The following is an 18,682-nucleotide window of genomic DNA, read 5'->3' on the forward strand; positions in this document are numbered from 1 at the left end:
TTCACGTGGTCTCGTCTGTGGCTCTAAGGTGGGCCATCACGGTGGTGGGGTTGTATGGCCAAGGAGCTCACCCATTATAGGATAGACCGGAAGCAGAGTACAGAGCAGTGACCTGGGGGACCCAGTGTAACCCTCAAAGCCTTCCTTCTGGAAACAGACCGACTTACTGAAGCTGGAGGTCAGCTCCCAACATTTTCCTAACTGTTTAAGATAGTGCCACCAAAGTGTTTAAAACAGCGTTGGTTCGAGAACCATTTAAGGGGTTAAAAGGCCCTTCTATGGAGGTCATATGTAGCTGGTCTTTGCTATTTTGTGGGTTCTTCTTTTTTCCTACCCTTTATCCTCTTGGGTTTCACCCCCTAACACTAGATAGGAGAGAAAAAAGGATCCAGGGGATTAGGAAAATCCCCGAATCTAATTTTTTTTCCTTTTGATTCTCTTTGACCACAGTTAGTAATAAACCACAACCACACACTACTTTTTCAGGACCCTAGCATTGATACGCCCTCTGAAAAGTTCCCAGAATTCCAGACATCGTACAATCACAGAAATGATCTGCAGCTGAAAAAAACCATGCTTCTGCCGAGCACGAGGCAAATCATGATCAGCTGCTGCCCAGTCCAGAGCAGCCCTGAATCCCTACACCTGGGATTAAAATGAAAGCAAACTCTTAGAATATTTCTGTGGCTCGTTAAAGAATCCAAAACTCCACATTTCTTACTACAGTCATATATCAAATATCCTGCATATTAGATATTTTCATAACAATATCATTACAATTCATAACAGTGGTAAAGTTTACATTATGATGCATAACATTAGAAAAATAATAAAGTAGCAACAGGAATAATTTTGTGGTTGAAGGCCATTATGACAAGAGGAACTGTATTAAAGAACTGCATTAGGAAGGTTGAGAACCACTGGTCTAATTGGTAGGGAAGACTAAAGAACTTAGTGAAGCCCTGTCTCAAAATGATGATGATGCTGATGATGATATTGATGGTGGTGATGATGAGGATGGTGATGAAGAAGAAGAAATGTGTGGTACACACCTGAAATTCCAGCATTTAAGAGGCAGGGGCAGGAGAACTGGCATGATGAGGTTTAGGCTAGCCTAGGCTATTTAGCAAGTTCCAGTCAGGGCTACATTTCGAGATATTGTCTAAAAAATAAAAAAAGAGGGGTGGCTAAAGGTCTCGTGACTAGGCTGGGACACATAGTGAGACTTTAAAAAAATGCACTGACGTGATTCCATTTACTCAGCTGGCGGTGGTGCAGGCCTTTACTCACAGCACTCAGGAGGCAGAGACAGGTAGATCTTCATGAGTTCAAGTCCAGCCTGATCTATATAGAGAGTTCAAGGACAGCCAGGGCTACACATAGAAACCCTGTCTTTAAAAAAAAAAAAAAAAAAAAAAAACCAAACAAACAACGAAACAAAAACCAAGATGATGAAGACAATGACTGTGGTGAGGCACTGGTGGTGGTGGTGAGGAGGAGAAGGAGGAGGAGGAGAAGGAGGAGGAGGAGGAGAAGGAAGAGGAGGAGAAGGAGAAGGAGAAGAAAAGTAGGGGGGTATTTCCCAAGGACGTACTACAGATTTTCTTGTGGGAGAGACAGGGTGGGGGTATGTGTGTGACCCACAGAACATCAATCGATGTAAAATTCACCAGCTGCTGACAGAGCAACAGGACTGGTTTTAAAGCTGAGCTGAGTGAAAAGAATGACAGCCAGATGGAGTGACACCAGCCTGTGAGACACCAGCCTGTGATCCCAGTACCCAGCAGTCTGAGACCTGAGGTTCGGAGGTGCGTTGTGGTTTAGAAGGCCAGTCTGAGGGTACTGAGGGAGAACCATCTCAAACAACCAAACAGAAGTGAAGTAGTCCAGTGGGAGAGTACGCTGGAGCCCCTCAGATCCCCAGCTTAAGAGAACAAACCACACAAGAGTAAGCATGTGTGTGCTCCGCCAGATACTCCAGGCACATTGTGTCACTGTGACCCTCCAGGGCCCCATGAGGTGAAGCTTATTACCTCTCCTTTGCAGAGAGAGGCTGCCTGTTCCAGTCCCCATTGAGTCTCCAGGCACAGAACAAGATTGCAGCAGCCTGCCCTGATGGGTATGTCCTTGTTATTATGCCGTGACAACCTGCCTGGTGGTCCACTTTCCTGATGTGGGATAATTCTCTGTAATCTACTAACTGCTGTTTCTGAGCCTCAGTCTCTTTCAGGTTCTTTGCTTCAGCTCTGTATAAGGCAGCTTTAGGCCAAGAGCTCTTCAAAATGTTATTTTTGAACCGTTATTTCCTTTCTAGGGGGAGTAATTTTGTGCTCATGCTTCATTACTGCAGTTCATCCACATTGAGGCAGTCTGTGAATGGTCTGAGAGGGTCAGCGGGACTGAAGACCATGGCGATGAGCTGGGAACAGCTCAGGCAGAGAGCATTTGCCTAGCATGGGCGAGGGCCTGAGCCCTATCGTCGCTACAAAATAAACCACACAGGAGAGCTAAGGTATATAGGGAGGTGAGGCTCTGAGGGATGGGTCCATGGTCAAGAGCACTTGCTACTCTTCCAGAAGACCAGGTTTGGTTCCCAATAGTTATGCCTGGCTACTCACAGCTGCCTGTGACTTCAGTTCCACAGGCTCTGTCATCCCTTGGCAGCTTCCATGGGCTTCTGCACACACATATACACACAGACACATGCATATGCATAAATAAAAACAAAATCTTTAATTAAAAAAAAAAAAAGAAAAAGGAAGAAAGCGAGCGTGGTGTTGCACACCCTTCAATCCCAGCACTCCGGAGTCAGAGGCAGAAACTCTGTGAGTTCGAAGCCAGCCCGGTCTACAAAGTGAGTTCCAGGACAGCCAGGGTGACACAGAAACCCTGTCTAGAAAGACAAAACAAAATAAAAAAAGAGGAGGAGGAGTAGGAAGAAGAGGAGGGAGGTGAGAGGGAGGGAGAGAGGAGAAGGGGGCTGGGAAGATACCTGAGCTGATACTTATTGAGATGCATAAAACCTAATTCAAGGCACAGCACCCACATACAAATCTGGGTGTGGTGGCACCCACATGTTTGTAATCCCAGCATGCACAGGGGCAGGGAGAGGCAGAGGTAGGTCGATCCTTGGAGCTCCCTGACTAATCAGCACAGCAGCTCCAGATCCAAGTGGGAGACTCTGACTCGATAAAGAAGGTGCAGAGCTAGGGAGACCACTCAGCTTGGGGACTTGTGTTCAAACCTGCAACACACATGTTAAAAGCCCAGCCGTAGCCTGTAAACCACGGTTGGGGACAGAGACAGGAGGATCCCAGGGCTTCCTGGTCAGCCAGCCAGCTGAGTCAGAACGGTGAACTTTAGGCTGAGGGAGAGATCCTTCCTTAAAGAATAAGGCAGAGAGCAGAGAGCAATTGAGGAAGACAGTCAATATTCTGCCTGTGTGTACCCACAGAAAGACACGCAGACACACACACCGTATACCTTCACCCCAGACACATCAAAAACAAGGTGATAACACACCTTAGGGGGAGGCTGTCCACGTACACGGATATAAAAAGCTTGCTTTTATTAAATTATTTGTTTAATTAATGTGGCTACTCCACCAGGAGCAGCACCCGTGGCTTCCTCCTGTATCCTGTACACATTTGCACTCACCCACACCAACACACACGATTGCACAAGCACACACAGACAGGTTAATAAAAAAAATAAAGGAAACCTGCAGTGATTTCTTTGAGAAAGGGAATGGGTGGGCCAGGCAGGGCAGGGCAGGTATGTGGGAGAGGCAGGAAATGAGAGTCCACAGGTCCTTAGAGCTGTAGCAACCTGAGTCAATCTCAGGCTTCTAGTGGCTTTCAAGATTTCCTTGGGCTGGCAAGATGGCTCAGTCGGTAAGGTGATTGCCACCAAGCCCGATGACCTGAGTTCAATGCCCAGAAAGCACTTAGCAAAAAGAAAGAGCTGATTCCTATGGGCATTTCACTAACCTCCACTTGTTCTCTAAGCTGCACCCACAGACCACAGCACTTGCTCAGTGACTACTCTGCCCTCAGCTCCGGCCACGATAAATACACGGGATACTATTTTTGAGATGGTGTCTCACTCTGTAAACCAGTCTGGCCTTGAACTCAGAGATCTGACTGCTTCTATCTTCTGAATGAACAGATGCAATTGAAAAAGAAAAAGGGCTGGAGAGACGGCTTAGTGGTTAAGAGGACAGGGTTCAATCCCCAGTATCTGCATTGTAACTCACAAATGTCTGTAACTATAATATCTGAGACCCTTATAGACATACATGCAGGCAAAACACCATAATAAATCGATAGATAGATAGATAGATAGATAGATAGATAGATAGACAGATTTTCAGCTGGGCAAGGATGGTGGCTCATGTCTTTAATCCCAGCAATTAGGAGGCAGAGGCAAGCAGCTCTCTATGAGTTCAAGGCCAGCCTGGTGAACAAAAGGAGTCCAGGACAACCAGGGCTACACAATCTGTCTCGAAAAACAAAACCAAACAAACCAAAAAGGGTTTTTTAATATCATCATATGTGAGGTTCAAGGTAGAAAGGACACTAGATTGGCTGTGACCCAGCATCTTGATAGCACACTCCATTTACAAACACCCTATCCACTTTGAAGAAAGATTGGGAAGAAGCATGAATCCTCAGGATGCTTCTGGGTATGGCGGGTGGGGGATGGGCTGAGACGCCATACTCCCACCCGTCTGTAGTTTTCCCTTTTTTTAAAAAAGGTAAATGTGTCCTCCAGGTCAGACCCACAAATAACCTGGGGATGGATCTGGATTCGAAGAAGGGATGGACTTGTCAGTTGCAGGGCTTGAATCCAATCCTGTGAGTAGTGGTGTAAGGATTCCAGCCAGGGACCCAGCCTCACTCAGCCCCAAAGCTAGTCTCACAGGAGAGATTAAATGTTGGAGAGGGTGAGGTTCATCCCAAAGATGAGAGGAGAAAGACCACTGACCAAATCATCATGGCCAAATTAATTAAAGCAGGTAATTTAATTAAAGGAAGCTTTTTAAGTTCATGGCCTTGGACTGCCTCCCCCTAAGGTGGGGCTTGAGAGGTCAGCTCAGGCATAGAGGCTTCCCAAATGGGGGGTTTGGTGGGCAAAATAAGTGAGGTCACCAGAGCAGAGCCTATGTCCCTCCCGAAACAAAGACATGGTTGCAAGGTGGGAAGAGCAAAGTGGTCACCAGTGGCCATCTCTCCAGCCCCATGTGTTGTGTTTTATAAAATGAAAAGAAAGAAGGGGTATGTTTGGTGGAGGCTAGGTATGGTGCAGGGTAGGGGGATGGGGGTGTGGTTGAAGGGGTGCCCATGCTGAGGCATTCTTTCCTGAGGTACCAGCCACCCGGTATAGTATAGAGTTTATTCAGGGCATGGGGAGGGGAGTTGAGGGAGTAGAGATAGAGAAAGGCAGAGAGAGAAAGAGGGGTAGAGGCCGGCCATGAACATATAGAGAGAGAGGTGGTAGGGAAATAGGGAGAGAAGGGACAGAGGGGGAAGAGAGGAAGATAGCAAGAGTAAGAGAAGAGAGAGAGGAGGGGGCAAGCAGCCCCTTTTATAGAGAGTCAGGCACACCTGGCTGTTGCTAGGTAACTGTGAGGCGGAGCCTAAAAGAAATGCTAACACTGTGACTTTGAGGCCAGCCTGGACTATAAAGCAAAGTCCAGAACTGCCAGGTTCGTTACACAGAGAAACCTGTCTCAAACTGACATACACATTGGAGAGGGCTGTTCCCAACACCACGATGTATATATATATACATGTATATCGTGGTGACTCATTCGTCTGGGATCCCAGTGTTCAAGAAGTAGTGGGAACCGGAAGTTTAAGATCGTCATCCTCAGATTGTAAATTTAAGGCCAGCTTTGGGTGATAAGAGGCCCAGCTTCAAGACTTAAATGGAGGTGGATGTGAGGTTTGAGAGGCAGGAACTACTCGAAGGACGGATGTATAAGAATAGACCCAGCAGGAAATCCAGACCCGGAGAGCTGCTGCGTGGTCAAGGGCTGCCCAGCGTTCCCATGAGAGGGGCTGGGGCTGGGCATGGCCTGTCTCAGTCTCAGAGGCGAGCAGTGAGGGGTGAGGATGATATAACCCCGGGGGACAGACCTAACCCTGTCTGTCAGGAATGCACAGCCTTACTGAATGGGAAGCAGGCTTTGAGATAGCTTTCCCTGGGGCTCAGTTAGCACCCAGGTCTTTTGCTCCAGCCTGGGAGGGGGTCAGCTCGGGGTAGTCAGGTAGTAGATACAGGGAAGGAAGTGAAGAACCTGACCTCGACCTGAAAGCTGGGGCGGGTGAGGAGGTTTTGTATGCTGGGATCCTCCTTCCCAGGGTGGGCAACACCCTGGCCCGGGAGCAGTTCTAGTGGGGGGCAGAGACTTTAAAGGGGATTCCAGTGAGGGAGAATGGAAAGCCGGTCAAGAGATGGAGAGAGAGGCGGCTCTCGCGGCCAGCATCTGGAAGGCTAACTTCCTGTCTTAGCCTTGCTGTCTGTCTGATGTTGCTCTCAAAGGCTCCATCCACCTTTTGGATCTAGAATACAGAGCTAAGAAACTTCTGGTGGGGTTGGGCGGAGCTGAGAGTGCAGAGGGCAAAGTCTTCTGGCAGCCCCTTTCTCTACCCCTCCAGTTAGGTCTTTCTTACTCAGCAAAGGAAGGTCGTACAGAATTCAAATTCATCTCCAAATTCATCACTCACCCTAGGGAAACTGGCTGGCTTCATGCTTAGGCTCAGAGCCACACCCAGCTTGACTCCAGTGACCCTCCCATGGTCAAAGCCCTACATGGGTTCCCCCTAATGCCATCATCTCCACCTGGTCTGGTTAGGACCCCTGGGGCACCCCAACCCAGGAAAGGACTTTAAGCAAGGTGCCCCTTTAACACAGACACGTTTATTGGCAAATATTCCCAAGCATGGCGGTGGGGAAGGGCACTGGCGAGTGGGGGGCACAATCCCCACTCTCTTTGGTAATGTTCAAGGAGCAGGCAAGGCTGGAGAGGATAGGGGTGTGTCCAACGGCATGGCCACATCAGCAGCTCCCACAAGAAAGGGCCCCGATGTGCTGGGAGGCAGGCAGGTGCTTTCAAATCCCCTGAGACTCTTCCACCGGAAGCCCTCTGCTGCCTGATCACTCAGATTTCCTGTTTTTTTCTCACAAGTTCCGGTTCTTTCAACTCTTTTTTTTTTTTTTTAAATATTATTGTTTTATAAAAAAAATAGATGTTTATCCATATTTTGAGCAAGATACTGTCTCCTACTCCAATGGGTCAAAACTTGGGTTTCAAGTCCCTAAGATTCAGTTTAGCTGGAGTTGAACTCAGCAGGTCTCTTATGGAGGAATGAGTGTGTGTGGGCAAAACCAAAGCACAGAAGAAGCACTTAGAAAATACACAGTTAATAAATTACAACCCTCCCAGCCTCCCGCTATCCCCATCTCAGTCCAGAGCAGACTTATGTATTGTTCTCATCCACAGGAGAAGCCCGAACCAGTCCCCTCTGTCATCTAGGTCTAAGGCCTTTAGTAGGTGGCTATGGAGTGTATGAATGAATGAATGAATGAATGAATGAATGAATGAATACCTGATGGGAGAGAACAAGTATTTAGGAGTCTGAGCCTCAGTCCCTCACCTACACCTTACTCTCACCAGGATGTCTCTCTGGATGCAGAGAAGGGCATCTTAGGGTTGGGCTGGGACAGAAAATGGAAGGCATTAGGGGTATTTCTGGGCTTGGGTGGGAAGAGCTGCAGCCTCCGGATCAGGAGGCTCAGGTCCCCACTGTGTGGCCCAGGGGCTGTGTGATCTGAGCAGCCTCTGACAACAACAAAGGCTATAGTGGTTCTTAAACATTTGCTCTTGGTCCTCACAGCCGGTAACATGGGTATTATTACCAAGGCAAACATCTTATAGAGTAGGAAGCAGAGGCCAGAGAGGTCAAGGGACTTACGTAAGGCCACACAGCCAGCAGGAACTTGAAAAGTGTCCCCCATCTCTCCCCTTGGCTATTTATAAACTACGCCACGAAGGGAGGAAACGAAGACCTAACTTTCCCGGTAGGGGACCCGTAGAGAGACTAGAGACAGTGACCCCAATTCCCTAATATAGCTTCTGGTCGTCTCCAGCCAGAAAAATCCAGTGTACCTTAGGTAGAGAGTTTCCTAGACAACCCCTCCCTCCCCACCCACAGCCACAAAATGCCCATGAATGATCTTCCTGGGAGGGTGGGAAAGTGGAGAGGTTGGGGGCCTGGGCCTGCCCCTCACACAGGCATGGGCACTTCATCATACTCATCCAGCCCTTCCTCCTCATCAAAGGTCACTTTGGCATCGTCACCGTCCAGCTAGAGGGATGGGAGGGAAAAGGGTGAGAGACCAGGAGAGGATGAGCCCTTCTGGGGACTTAAGAGGCACCTCTAGAGTTAGAACCATCCTGGGCAAGCCCTGTGATGTCCCTAGAGTACAGGGTTGGTCTATGTGAGTGGTTTACAAAGAGAAGGTGGGAAGGTGGCCCCTGGGGTTCTGGTGAGGAGAACCTGCAAAATGTCAGCAGGGGTTCCACTCATTAAGGCAGCCCCACGCCAAATGTCCCAAATAACTTGGACAATAATACAAGTAACGGCTCAGCAGCTCGTGTAGGACACGCCCTGTATGCCTCACAAGGCTTTCAGCCTGGCATGATTCCTCACTGCATGGGGGGGCATAGGGAAATGAGGTCGCTTGCTCCAAATCCTATGCTAGGACACAGCAGACCAAGACCCAGACAAAGGCCCTAAATACAGAACTTTTTTCTTCTTCTTAAGATGGGGTCTTAGTAACTTCAGGCTGGCTTTGAACCATGTGGCCAAGGATGACCTAGAATTTCTGATTCCCTCACCTCTGCCTCCTCAGTGTTGGGATTATAAGCATGTACCTCTATACATAATCTATGGGGTGCTGTGAATTGAACCAAGGATCCTGTACACTGGAAACAAGCATTCTACCAACTGAACTACATCCGTTCCTAAGCCCGCGCCTATCCACCTCACCCTGATTGCGTCTCCCTAGCTCCATTACCCGGCCCTTCTCCCATCCAGGGCCCCACCACTCACACACTGGAGCTCCAGCTCTCTGAAGATGAGCGGCAGGAGGAGGCGACGCAGAGGCACAGTGAGGATGAGGACAAAGGGCAGGGCCAGCGAGGCGGGAGTGGATTTCACCACCCACAGAACAGCCAGGCAGATGATCTGGATGCCTGTGAAGAGGTGCATACGCCAGGTCTTCACCTGTGGGGAAACCGAGGTCAGCGTCTGCCCCGTCCTGATACCCTTACCCCCACCCTAACTGGACAGCTGCAAAGCCAAGTACCCTCTTGACAAAGGGCACGTCCGGGTGGTACTTGGGTGGCTTGAACAGGAGTAAGATGCGGTCAAAGAGCTGGATGCCACTGAGGGAGGTGACGCCCATGTACAGGAAGATGCCGAACAACACGGCCAGGGGGATGCGGGACAGGATGGGTTCCATGAGGATGGACAGTCCTGTGAGGAGGGACACACTCTTAGTTCAGGTCACCCAGGGGTCAGCGCCAATGGGGCTTCTTTGCTCATACTTGGGGGACTGGGCATGAAACCACAAATGCCATGTGACCGTTTCCTGCAGCATCCGTTTAGAGGCTTAGAGGGGAACAACCTCAAAGGCTATATCTTTCCATGGAATCAAACTCCTCCCTGCCTTATACCCCCTCCCCGAGCCTAGACAGGGCAGTCACGGTGCTCAGAGGAACCCCATCTTTCTCCTCACTGCCGAATGCCTCCATTATCTTTTATGGAAAGGAAGAGAAGCAGAGAGAAGGAAGGGGAAACTTTAGACGGCTCCGTCTGTGACTATAACCCTGCTCACCCAGCTGGACTCAGCTTCTTGAGAGCCCTACAGAGCCCAGGGATGCTCTACCATCCCTTAGAGCAAGGCATGCTATCAGCCTTAGAGCAACTGATCTGGAAAAGAATCTCAAAAGATTTCATAAACCCTCTAACGGGTTCAGAGGCTAGGGAAGATACCCAACCAGAAGCAGAGGGGCGCACGGCTAGCCTCACTTACCCACAAGCACAGAGACCAGGAGCCCACTGATCCGCTGTTCCTTGACCTCTTGGATCTGGGCTGCAGCCCCTGGACCACTGGCCTTCCCCATGACTGTGAGGGCATTGGCATGGGTAACAGAACGCACAGTAGTGGCGCTGAGCCAAGGCATCCCGAAGAGGGCGGCCACCCCACCCATGCCAACGACCAGCAACAAGTCTAGATGGAAGCCAGAGCCCTTGATCATCTTCCGCTCTGGTTTACTGACAATCAGCCTGAGGGTGGAGAGAAGTCTGGTGAGCTGGGCTTTCCCTGCAATGGTCTCTCTGAGTCTCTTTTCACTCTACGTTCCCATTTTCCTTTGAGGTCCAAGCTCCCTCCCTCTGGCTGTTTGAGAATTCAGACTCAGAGGGCTAGAAGTCTCTGGACCTTCAGGTGGTTTTTTTTTTTTTTTTTGCCTAAATCCTGGAACTTCAGCTTCAAGAAGCCTTGACTGTTCAACATCCCTCACCCCCCAAAGCCCCCCTCCAACACACCCTCTCCACGCACCCTCTCCACGCACCCTCTCCCTGCTGCTCAGGCCCCTCCCACCATCCAGCAGTGAAGCTCATAGTTCTTAGTTTACATGGTCTTCAAATGACGCCATACCAGGGGCCACAGAACTCAGACCTGCCTCTGATGCCCTTTCACCCCCATCTGCTCGCAGAGGCACTAGCTAGTCTCCGGCTGGCCCAGAGCCTGCTCCCTCCCAGCCTCCAGCCCTCCCCGGCCAAGCCTCTCTCCTTGCTCTTACGTGGTGATCTGAGACTCAAGGAATATGAGGATGAAGACAAGCAGAGCAGGAAGAACAGAAGCAAACATCATCCACTTGGGGAAATTGGTATACAGACCCAGGGGGTGGATGACCCAGCCCCGGGCGGAGGAGTTGGACACTTTGAGGCCATCAGGCACCGAGAGTTTCTGTGAGAAGAGACAGCTGGTGAGAACCTAGGACCAGATGGCTGGGGAGATATGGAGTCAGGGAAGCCAGGGTCCTAGGGCAGGGAGTTATGTCAAAGTACTCAAGAACCTGCTTCATTGGACATTTGCTTTGCTCCTAGCTACTTCTCTAAGCCCTCTGTATGTGTCCTCTCATTCCTCATGTTGTAGGCAAACAAACAAAGACAGAGAGGTTGTATAGCTTTGCTCCATGTTGCACACCTATCTGGTGGCTGAGCCAAACTTTACCTGAATCTGCCTGGTGCAATGCGCACCCCCTCCCACAGCCCTGGGTAAAGGAATACAAAGAGCAAGGTGGTCTGGGCTCTTGCTCGAGTGGAGGGGTCTTGAGGGAATATTGGAAGACCAAGGATGGGAAAGGTTCTAGCTGGCTTTGGGCTAGGAAATGCCACTGTGGCAGGGTCCAAGGAGAAGGAGATGAAGGCTACGGTGGGATGCCAGAGGACAAGGAGGACTCACCTGCGTGTAGGTGTTCTTGATGAAGGTATCCACCAGTACCATTATCAGGATGGAGATGGGGACCCCAAAGTCCCCAATGACTCTGCGCAGCTGCAAGTAGATAAATGAACCAGCTGTGCCCCATGTTCCACCTCCCACCCACCTTTCTCCCCATCCTCCATGCTCCTGCTGTCCTTCCTTCTTTCTCCGGCTCCTCCCCGCCTGGCCCTGCCCTTCTCCCTCTCCCAAGAACTGTCTATCCCTGGTTCCTTGCTGGATCTTCCAGGTTTATATGCAACATGGTCCTTGAAAATGGGGGCTTGGGGTAGGAAGGGAAGTCAAGGGTACTGGAGAAGCTAAGGTTGGTGAAGGTAAGGGTAGGGATGTACCGACCTTGCCTGGAAAGTAGGTGCTGTTCTTGAACTTTCGTAGCATCATGGCAAGTAGGAAGGTACCAGCCATGAGCACAAGGGAGAGGAGGGCTGTGTTGGGAATGGGTCCCAGAGGTTTGGGATCCATCACAACGGGGGTATAACTCTTTTGTAGTGGGTAGTCCTGGAAAATCTGTAACGGACAAAACATTGTGTTCCCTCCCAAGCCTTGGCTTGAGCTAGACAGTATCAGATAAGTTGACTGGGCACTATCAACCAGCTGTCTGTACCTCCATCTATCCAAATGTATGTCCAAACATCCATCTACCTATCTACTGCCCATACAACCATCAGCTACCCACCACCCATCTCCTGTGCAAGCATTCATTCATCCGGCCACCTTCTTTCTCGTCTGACTTGTTAACCTGCTTGGCTTTTTTGTTTGTTTGTTTGTTTGTTTGTTCATTTTTAGGACATTGTGTGGAACGTGAGAATTCTGGAGATGGCAGTAAGTAATAAGAAGGCTTATAAAAAGGGCTTAAGGAGCTGGTGATGGGGACAGCATTTACCTAGCAAGCAAGAGGTTTGAACCTCAGCACAAATAAAGTCTCCTTAAAAGATCTACAGAAGACAAAAAGAGTCTGCCAATCAACAGAACCAGGACACACACAGGTCATCCTTCTTCCACACAGGGTAGATGTGGAGGTGGGTGGAGCTCTTGGGGGAGGAAGCAGAGACCCTGTGGGGGTTCTGGAGTGCAAATGCAGGAAAGGAAAGGCCTAGGGCTTTTGAAGCATCCCCTGTCTCACTGCACATGATTTCCCTTCCCGGGCCATCCCTTAGATAGTGCCCACTAGTCATGTGATGTGTGGTCATAAACATGAACAAGTATAGGTAGAGGTGCCTTTTCTTATACAGGACATGAGCATCGAGTCTCAAAGTCTTACGAAAGAAACCCAACTGCATAGTCCTAGATGAACCCCAACACATACATGTGCCCGTGTTCATGGTTGTGCATACAGGTGGAAACATGGCCACAGTCACACTGTACCGACATGTATGTGGTAACACACTCTCACAGATAATGAGTGTTAACATCCTCCCTGGCCCCACCTTGATCAGCTTGGAGAACGTCTCGTAGATGAAGATGAGGGAGATGAGAAAGGAGAAGATCTCCTGGGTGTACCGGGAGATGTATTGGACCAGGAAGCTGCCTTCAAAGGCCACCACCAACACTACCAGCATGATAAGCCAGAAGCCGATCCACGCGCGGCCCACGATATACTCCAGGTTATTGCTTTCACAGAACTGCAGGCAGTGACACAATGCAGCTTTGGTGACCTTGTGAACACCAGGCAGGTGAGCTAGGGTAAACTATGGGGCTGGGGGCAGTGTGGGGCGGAGTCAGTGCTACCGAAAAGAAGGCCTCTTCAAACACCAGCAGGGGTCCTGAGAAGCCGAGCACAAGCAGGGGCTGTGCCCCCAGGAGAGCAAAGAGAATGCCTTGCACTGCGGTGGAGATGAGCAGCTCAGACACGCCCATCAGGTTATGGGTTTTTTCTCCTGTGGGGGAAAAAGCCATACAATGATCAAGATGGAGATATTACTGCCAGGGAGCAAGGGTAAGTTATGATGTACAAGCACGGAGCATCAGGTTGGGTCAGAGGTGAGGAGGCAGAGGTCAGAGGGTTAGAGGTGAATGTTCTGGGGGGGGGCGGCAAGAACCATAATTGTCACTGACCCAGGAGGCCACCGAAGGTGACTGCAGGTGACAAGGCAGCAAAGTAGATGAAGATGACAGCAGCCAGCACCTGGGGACTGAGCGCATCTGTGATGTCACTCAGGTAGTGAGGATAACGACGCCGGATGTCACGGATCAGGCCACCAAAGATCCGGCCTGTGCGCCGTAGAGGGTCATCTTCGTCACCAGGGCCCCCCTTTCCCCTGTCCAAGTCTGTTGTAGAGGATAGGAAAACGATCAGAGGGGCTTACCAACAGGGACAAATGTCTGAGAGGAAAGAGCAGTGTACTGGGGGTCCAGCGGCCCATGGTGGGATCAGGAAACCTTGTCTGTGTACCTAGAGCCTTGTACAAGTTGAGGTCTGGCTTGGCGGGGCTACGCAGATACCGCCTCCTAAGCAGCTCCTTCTGCACCGGAACCAGGTTGAGCAGAGCTTGCTCTGAAGGGGCGTCTGTGGGCGGTAGCACCAGGCTACAGTCCAGAAAGCTATCCAAGGAGTTCAGCAACTCCCCTCGGCTCTGCGCCAGGGAGGCGGTAACATGGAACACCTACAGACAGGAGAAAGGTCAGGAACACTTAAACTGTAGCCAAGAGGTCCCAGGGAGCAGGGCAGCCTAGTGGTGCCTGCCTGTAGTCTTAGCACTAAGGAGGTGGAAATAGGAAGACTGACTTAAGTTTGAGGCTATCCTGGGCTACATAGAGAGTTCCAGCTCAGACAGAGGTGCATGCTAAGACTTTGTCTAAAAATCTTGAAGGGAAAGGGCGAGGGGGAGACGTAGACATGTGTACTACCAAAACCATGGCTGTCATAGGATCTGGTTCTTTCGGTTTCCTCTGACTTCTAAGAACCAGCTTTGGGGAAACAGGCATCCTGGGTGGGGCAAAAGAGGCCAAAGTATCCCTGGTGGGCTAGGCATGCCACACAGCAGATTGGGCTAGCTAGAACCAGGTCAGAGTAGGCCAGGCTGGACCAGCCAGTCCAATCTAAACTAGGGTAAAACTGAACTGGCCAGGAACAGGTGGAAATCAACCCAATGGATTCAAACAGTGAATCTAAAGCAGCCAGTCCAGGGTTCTGGGGTGGAAACCTGACCTCTTCTGCCTTCCCACAAGCTCCCTGGGGGCAAAACCTGACCTCTTCTGCCCTCCCACAATCTCCCTGGCTAACCAGCCACATGGCCCCTGCTCACTCTTTCTGTCATGAGAGTTGCTGCAGCCCTGCCCAGTTGGGTGTAGTCGACGTGCAGAGCCTCGGGTCCCAGCAGAACAAGAAGGAAGCTCACAGGCTCCGGCAACACCAGGTCCTCCAGTGGTACAGGTTCCTTCAGCCTCACAAAGCCCAGCACAGGCTTCTCCAGAAAACTAGCCCGGCCTGCAGGAGGCACCAGGTGAAGTCAGGCCGCTGGGATAGAAAGGGGGCTGCCCCGGGCCCAAAGTAGGATGCATGGGGTGGGATGGCTTCTTACCCACTAGCACCAATGTGGTTTCTGAATTTGGGGGGATCTTCAGAGTCCCAGATGGTGAGGGTCCTTCTGAGCCCCCCTCTGCCTGTGGAAAGGAAGGTGAGTCTGGCATCACACTGAACCTAGGAGACCTGAGCATCTAGCTCTTTCTTCTCCCAATCCTTCTTACCTCCAACCCAGCCCTAACCTCACCTGTCCACAGTACAGCTTGGTCTCTAGCGATGGCTGCTGGGAAAGCAGAGGCTCAGAAGGGCCCCCAGAGCGGGTCAGGATGGCAGGCTTCACTCCCTCCAGATCCTTCAGGTCCTCGGCATGGCTGTAGAACACACAGGGGCATGAGCACAGTCAGCTACTTAGACTGAGTTTCCCAGGAGAGGGAGGCTGGTGGGAGGGACAAAGGTGAGCACTAAGTGGAACTTCCCAGTGACCAAACTAGAGAGACCCCAGAGAAGGAAAAGCAATCTCCTCTTAAAGGACAGTGTGGATGGAAGACAGGTGGCCCCTGCCTAGGATGTTTAGGTGGGAGGAGGAAAAAAGGATGGAAGATCTGTAAGTGGAAACTTGAAATCTCAGGCACCATTTGGGGATGTCAGCTATGGGAAGTACAGTGGAGGAGGAGCAGTTCTCCTGCCTGGGGTTCTTTGGAGCTAAGGGAGGGTAGGGAGACCTTGGGGCCGGGGAATCAGGGAGGAGCCCATAGTATGTGAAGCCCAGGTCCTGGCAGGCAAAAGCACCTGCGTTTGAGTAGCAGGGCCCTGAGCAGCTCCTCTCGGTCCTGAGGCCGAATCTGATCCTCATAAATGAAACTGTCTAGAAGCTGGTTGACCACCCCAGCCAGGGATTTCTCTTCCAGATCCAGAAGGAAGGTTCCTGTGGGTAGTGAAGTGGTAAGCTGAGAGGCTGCTCCAGAAAGCCAGCCATGTAGCAGCCACGAGGGGCCCAGGAAGACTCACCTTTCGAGAAGACCTTCTGCAGTTCTAGAAGGCTCCAGAAGGTCAGGTAAGATAGATGTGGGCGACCCCACACACCATCCTCTCGAAGGTTTTCCTCCAGCCCTATCCAGCGCGCTGCCTCCACCCACTGGAGTTCCTGGTTCCTCTGGTCCATCATCAGTTCCTGCAGCTCCACATAGACCTGAGGCCCATGGGCCAAGTTAGTCCCTCAAGCCATGGGCAAGCCCGTGGAGAGGGTGGGAGCCTGCATCCCGAGGCACTCAGCTCTAAGCTAGGCTTAGAAAAGGCCCTGGGCTCTGGAAGGCTTAGGACAGGCATCCTGCTCAGAGCATAGGGAGGTAGGCAGGTTCCCATATCCAACATCCTCAGCAGGTCATTATCATATTTCAAAAGAGCCATGGACCTCTGGACCATGAGGGGCCTCAAGCAGTCACTTGGCGAGAAAACTGGGGCTTTGTGACCAAGGCTGAAGGGACTTGGGAAGCCACTGGGTCAATCTCCCACCTCCAAGCTTATTAAGAGACATGGCTCATCCTGTCCTGGGCCAGGTGGTTATTTTTGGGGCCACAACTTAGAGACAACCCAATTCCCTAACTAGCTAGGAAGTCTGGTGCTCAGTGGGGACTTGATCCTGTATGTGCCCAGTGAGTATATAGCCCAGCTAGGCCTGAAAGCCCTAGCTTAGTCCTCAGCAGTATCTGTTTGGCGAACTCAGTAAGGTCCCGTTTCTCTGTTAGTGAACATGCCCCTTTCCTTCTACTGATGTCCTGGGATGTTCCCTCTGTCTGCTTGTCTGTGTGTGGGTATCCCCTCTTGCTTGATTCTCTCTCTATCCCTTTCTACGGTACGAAATGAATCTCAAGGCAAGAAAGAGGATGAATCTGAGTCCTCACCTGACGGGCGCTTGGATGCGATGTAGAGGTACTGGTGGCGATGTAGTCTGTGGTTGCTTGCTCTGTGGGAAGAGCTGAAAGCCCAACAGCCAGTTAGCACTGCCTGTGACATGGCCCTTCACTCAGGCCCTACTACTTTGAGGGAGCCTTAGGAAGCCAAACCCACTCCTTCCACAACCCCTGGGCTAGGACCTCTGCCCAGCTCACAACCGTGCCTATTCTGGGCCTAACTTGAGTCTGTTGCCACTCCCCACCTGAACTTTAATGAGGAGCTCAGAATTTGTTGTGATGATCTAAGCCCCCAGCCCGATCCCCTCCTCTGAGATAGGGAGAGCCCTAAGTCACAGTGTTCAAAACCATCCTAGCATTCCTCCCTTTCCCTGTTATATCTCCTTTCTTCTCCCCACCCGCTTAGCTAAGCCGCCAGCTGGTAGCCTCTTACCTACCACACACCAGTCGGATAGGGTGAGTCCCTTATATCCCCAACCACAACCCTCATTTCCTAAGGGGGCCTCTTAACTTCACATCTAATCACTAACACTTAAGCCCTGTTGACAGTAAACAGGTCCCCACCTCAGGCTCCCTATCTAAGACCTTGGGCAGGCCAAGGAAGGTAGTAAGGACTCCCAGGGTCTCTGCTCCAGGGGTCCCTACAGCTTTTTCTCCTTTCTCATCTTCTCCAGCTGTCTAGACTGAATAATGGTCCAGCAACAGACCTGCTGCTTGGCCTTAATGCTGATATGGGACAGACAGGGTAACAGCTGGGTCTGTGCCCTTGTCTCAGACATACCTGGCTGCCCTGTCACACGTGAAAGGGACCCAGCCCCTCCCCCAAGGCACCTCCTGTGATCATTTCAAACAAAACACTGTTTATCCTTCAATCAGCCAGGATTGTGGGGAGAACTGGCCCCAGGGCTGGGACTGGAGCTATAGAGAGGGGAAGGACTGGGTCCCTACTGTCCCTAAGGGGCCCCAGCAGCTCCTCTGGTAGAGGCAGAAGGCATTGGATGGGTTTCACCTTCTGGCTCCTGCATCTCAGGCACAGGGATGTCTACGTCTCTGTATGCTATCTGTTCTATGACGTGCTCCAGTTCTTCTTCACTGCCGTGATCTGGGATCTCCAGCACTTCCTCATGGTCCTGTGGGGAGAAAGGCCATCAGGGCTGGATTAAGTGGCTTCCCAGGTCCCCTGAGGAGAAGCCCAGGGTGGCACCCAGAGCCCAAGGCAGGAGCCCTGCATGGGTCAGGGGACACTTACCATGTCTCCCATAATGCTGTTCTCAATGTCCAGTCGTCCTCTGCTCTCTGGGCCCCCAGCATAACCTGCACCTCAGGTCCCTGGAAGAGAGGTGCAGGCAGAATGAGGCACAGTAATGTCACACACTTCAGTTGGCTTCCTGTTGCTTCTGGGGTCCCCCTAAGGGAGCTAACTTTTAGTGCCAGAAGAGCCCTGGGGATGTGACACGGATCAGGTGGAGGCAGGGGCTATGGAGGAAGAAACAGTTTGTAGAGGTATAGGCATGTGGGTAGAGGCTGAGGGACAGGAGACATCAGTGCGGCTGAATTCTCCTTGGTGTGTTTGGGGTGAGTGGTCAGATGGAGTCTAGCTACATCCTTTAACCACCAGACCTTAACCAACTTCTCTTCCTGAGCCCTGAGGACTCAGCCAACTCCCAGGGCATGACCTATCCCCTCGTCAGAGAGCCTGGCTCCCCTGAAAGTCTCCATAACATATCCTCTT

At 51.1% G+C, this 18,682-nt stretch overlaps 1 protein-coding gene across 1 annotated transcript; it reads right to left on the reverse strand.

The window, feature by feature from the left end:
- Positions 1–8,291: 8,291 nt before the first annotated feature.
- SLC4A1 (solute carrier family 4 member 1 (Diego blood group)) lies at positions 8,292–18,075 on the reverse strand (the record flags this gene model as incomplete). The annotated part of the gene is made up of 18 exons (XM_080923776.1): positions 17,960–18,075; positions 16,942–17,015; positions 16,049–16,229; positions 15,830–15,965; positions 15,288–15,411; positions 15,099–15,180; positions 14,823–15,004; positions 13,970–14,180; positions 13,633–13,845; positions 13,306–13,454; positions 13,005–13,199; positions 11,914–12,084; positions 11,542–11,631; positions 10,877–11,043; positions 10,105–10,358; positions 9,376–9,545; positions 9,120–9,293; positions 8,292–8,372 (listed from the first exon to the last, which is right to left on the reverse strand). Exons 1-18 carry the CDS (start codon positions 17,973–17,975, stop codon positions 8,292–8,294), a joined length of 2,670 nt encoding a protein of 889 aa, XP_080779902.1. The 5' UTR covers positions 17,976–18,075.
- Between the last annotated feature and the right edge of the window lie 607 nt (positions 18,076–18,682).

This window comes from Micromys minutus, assembly GCF_963924665.1.
Source record: "Micromys minutus genome assembly, chromosome: 10".
Taxonomy (NCBI): domain Eukaryota; kingdom Metazoa; phylum Chordata; class Mammalia; order Rodentia; family Muridae; genus Micromys; species Micromys minutus.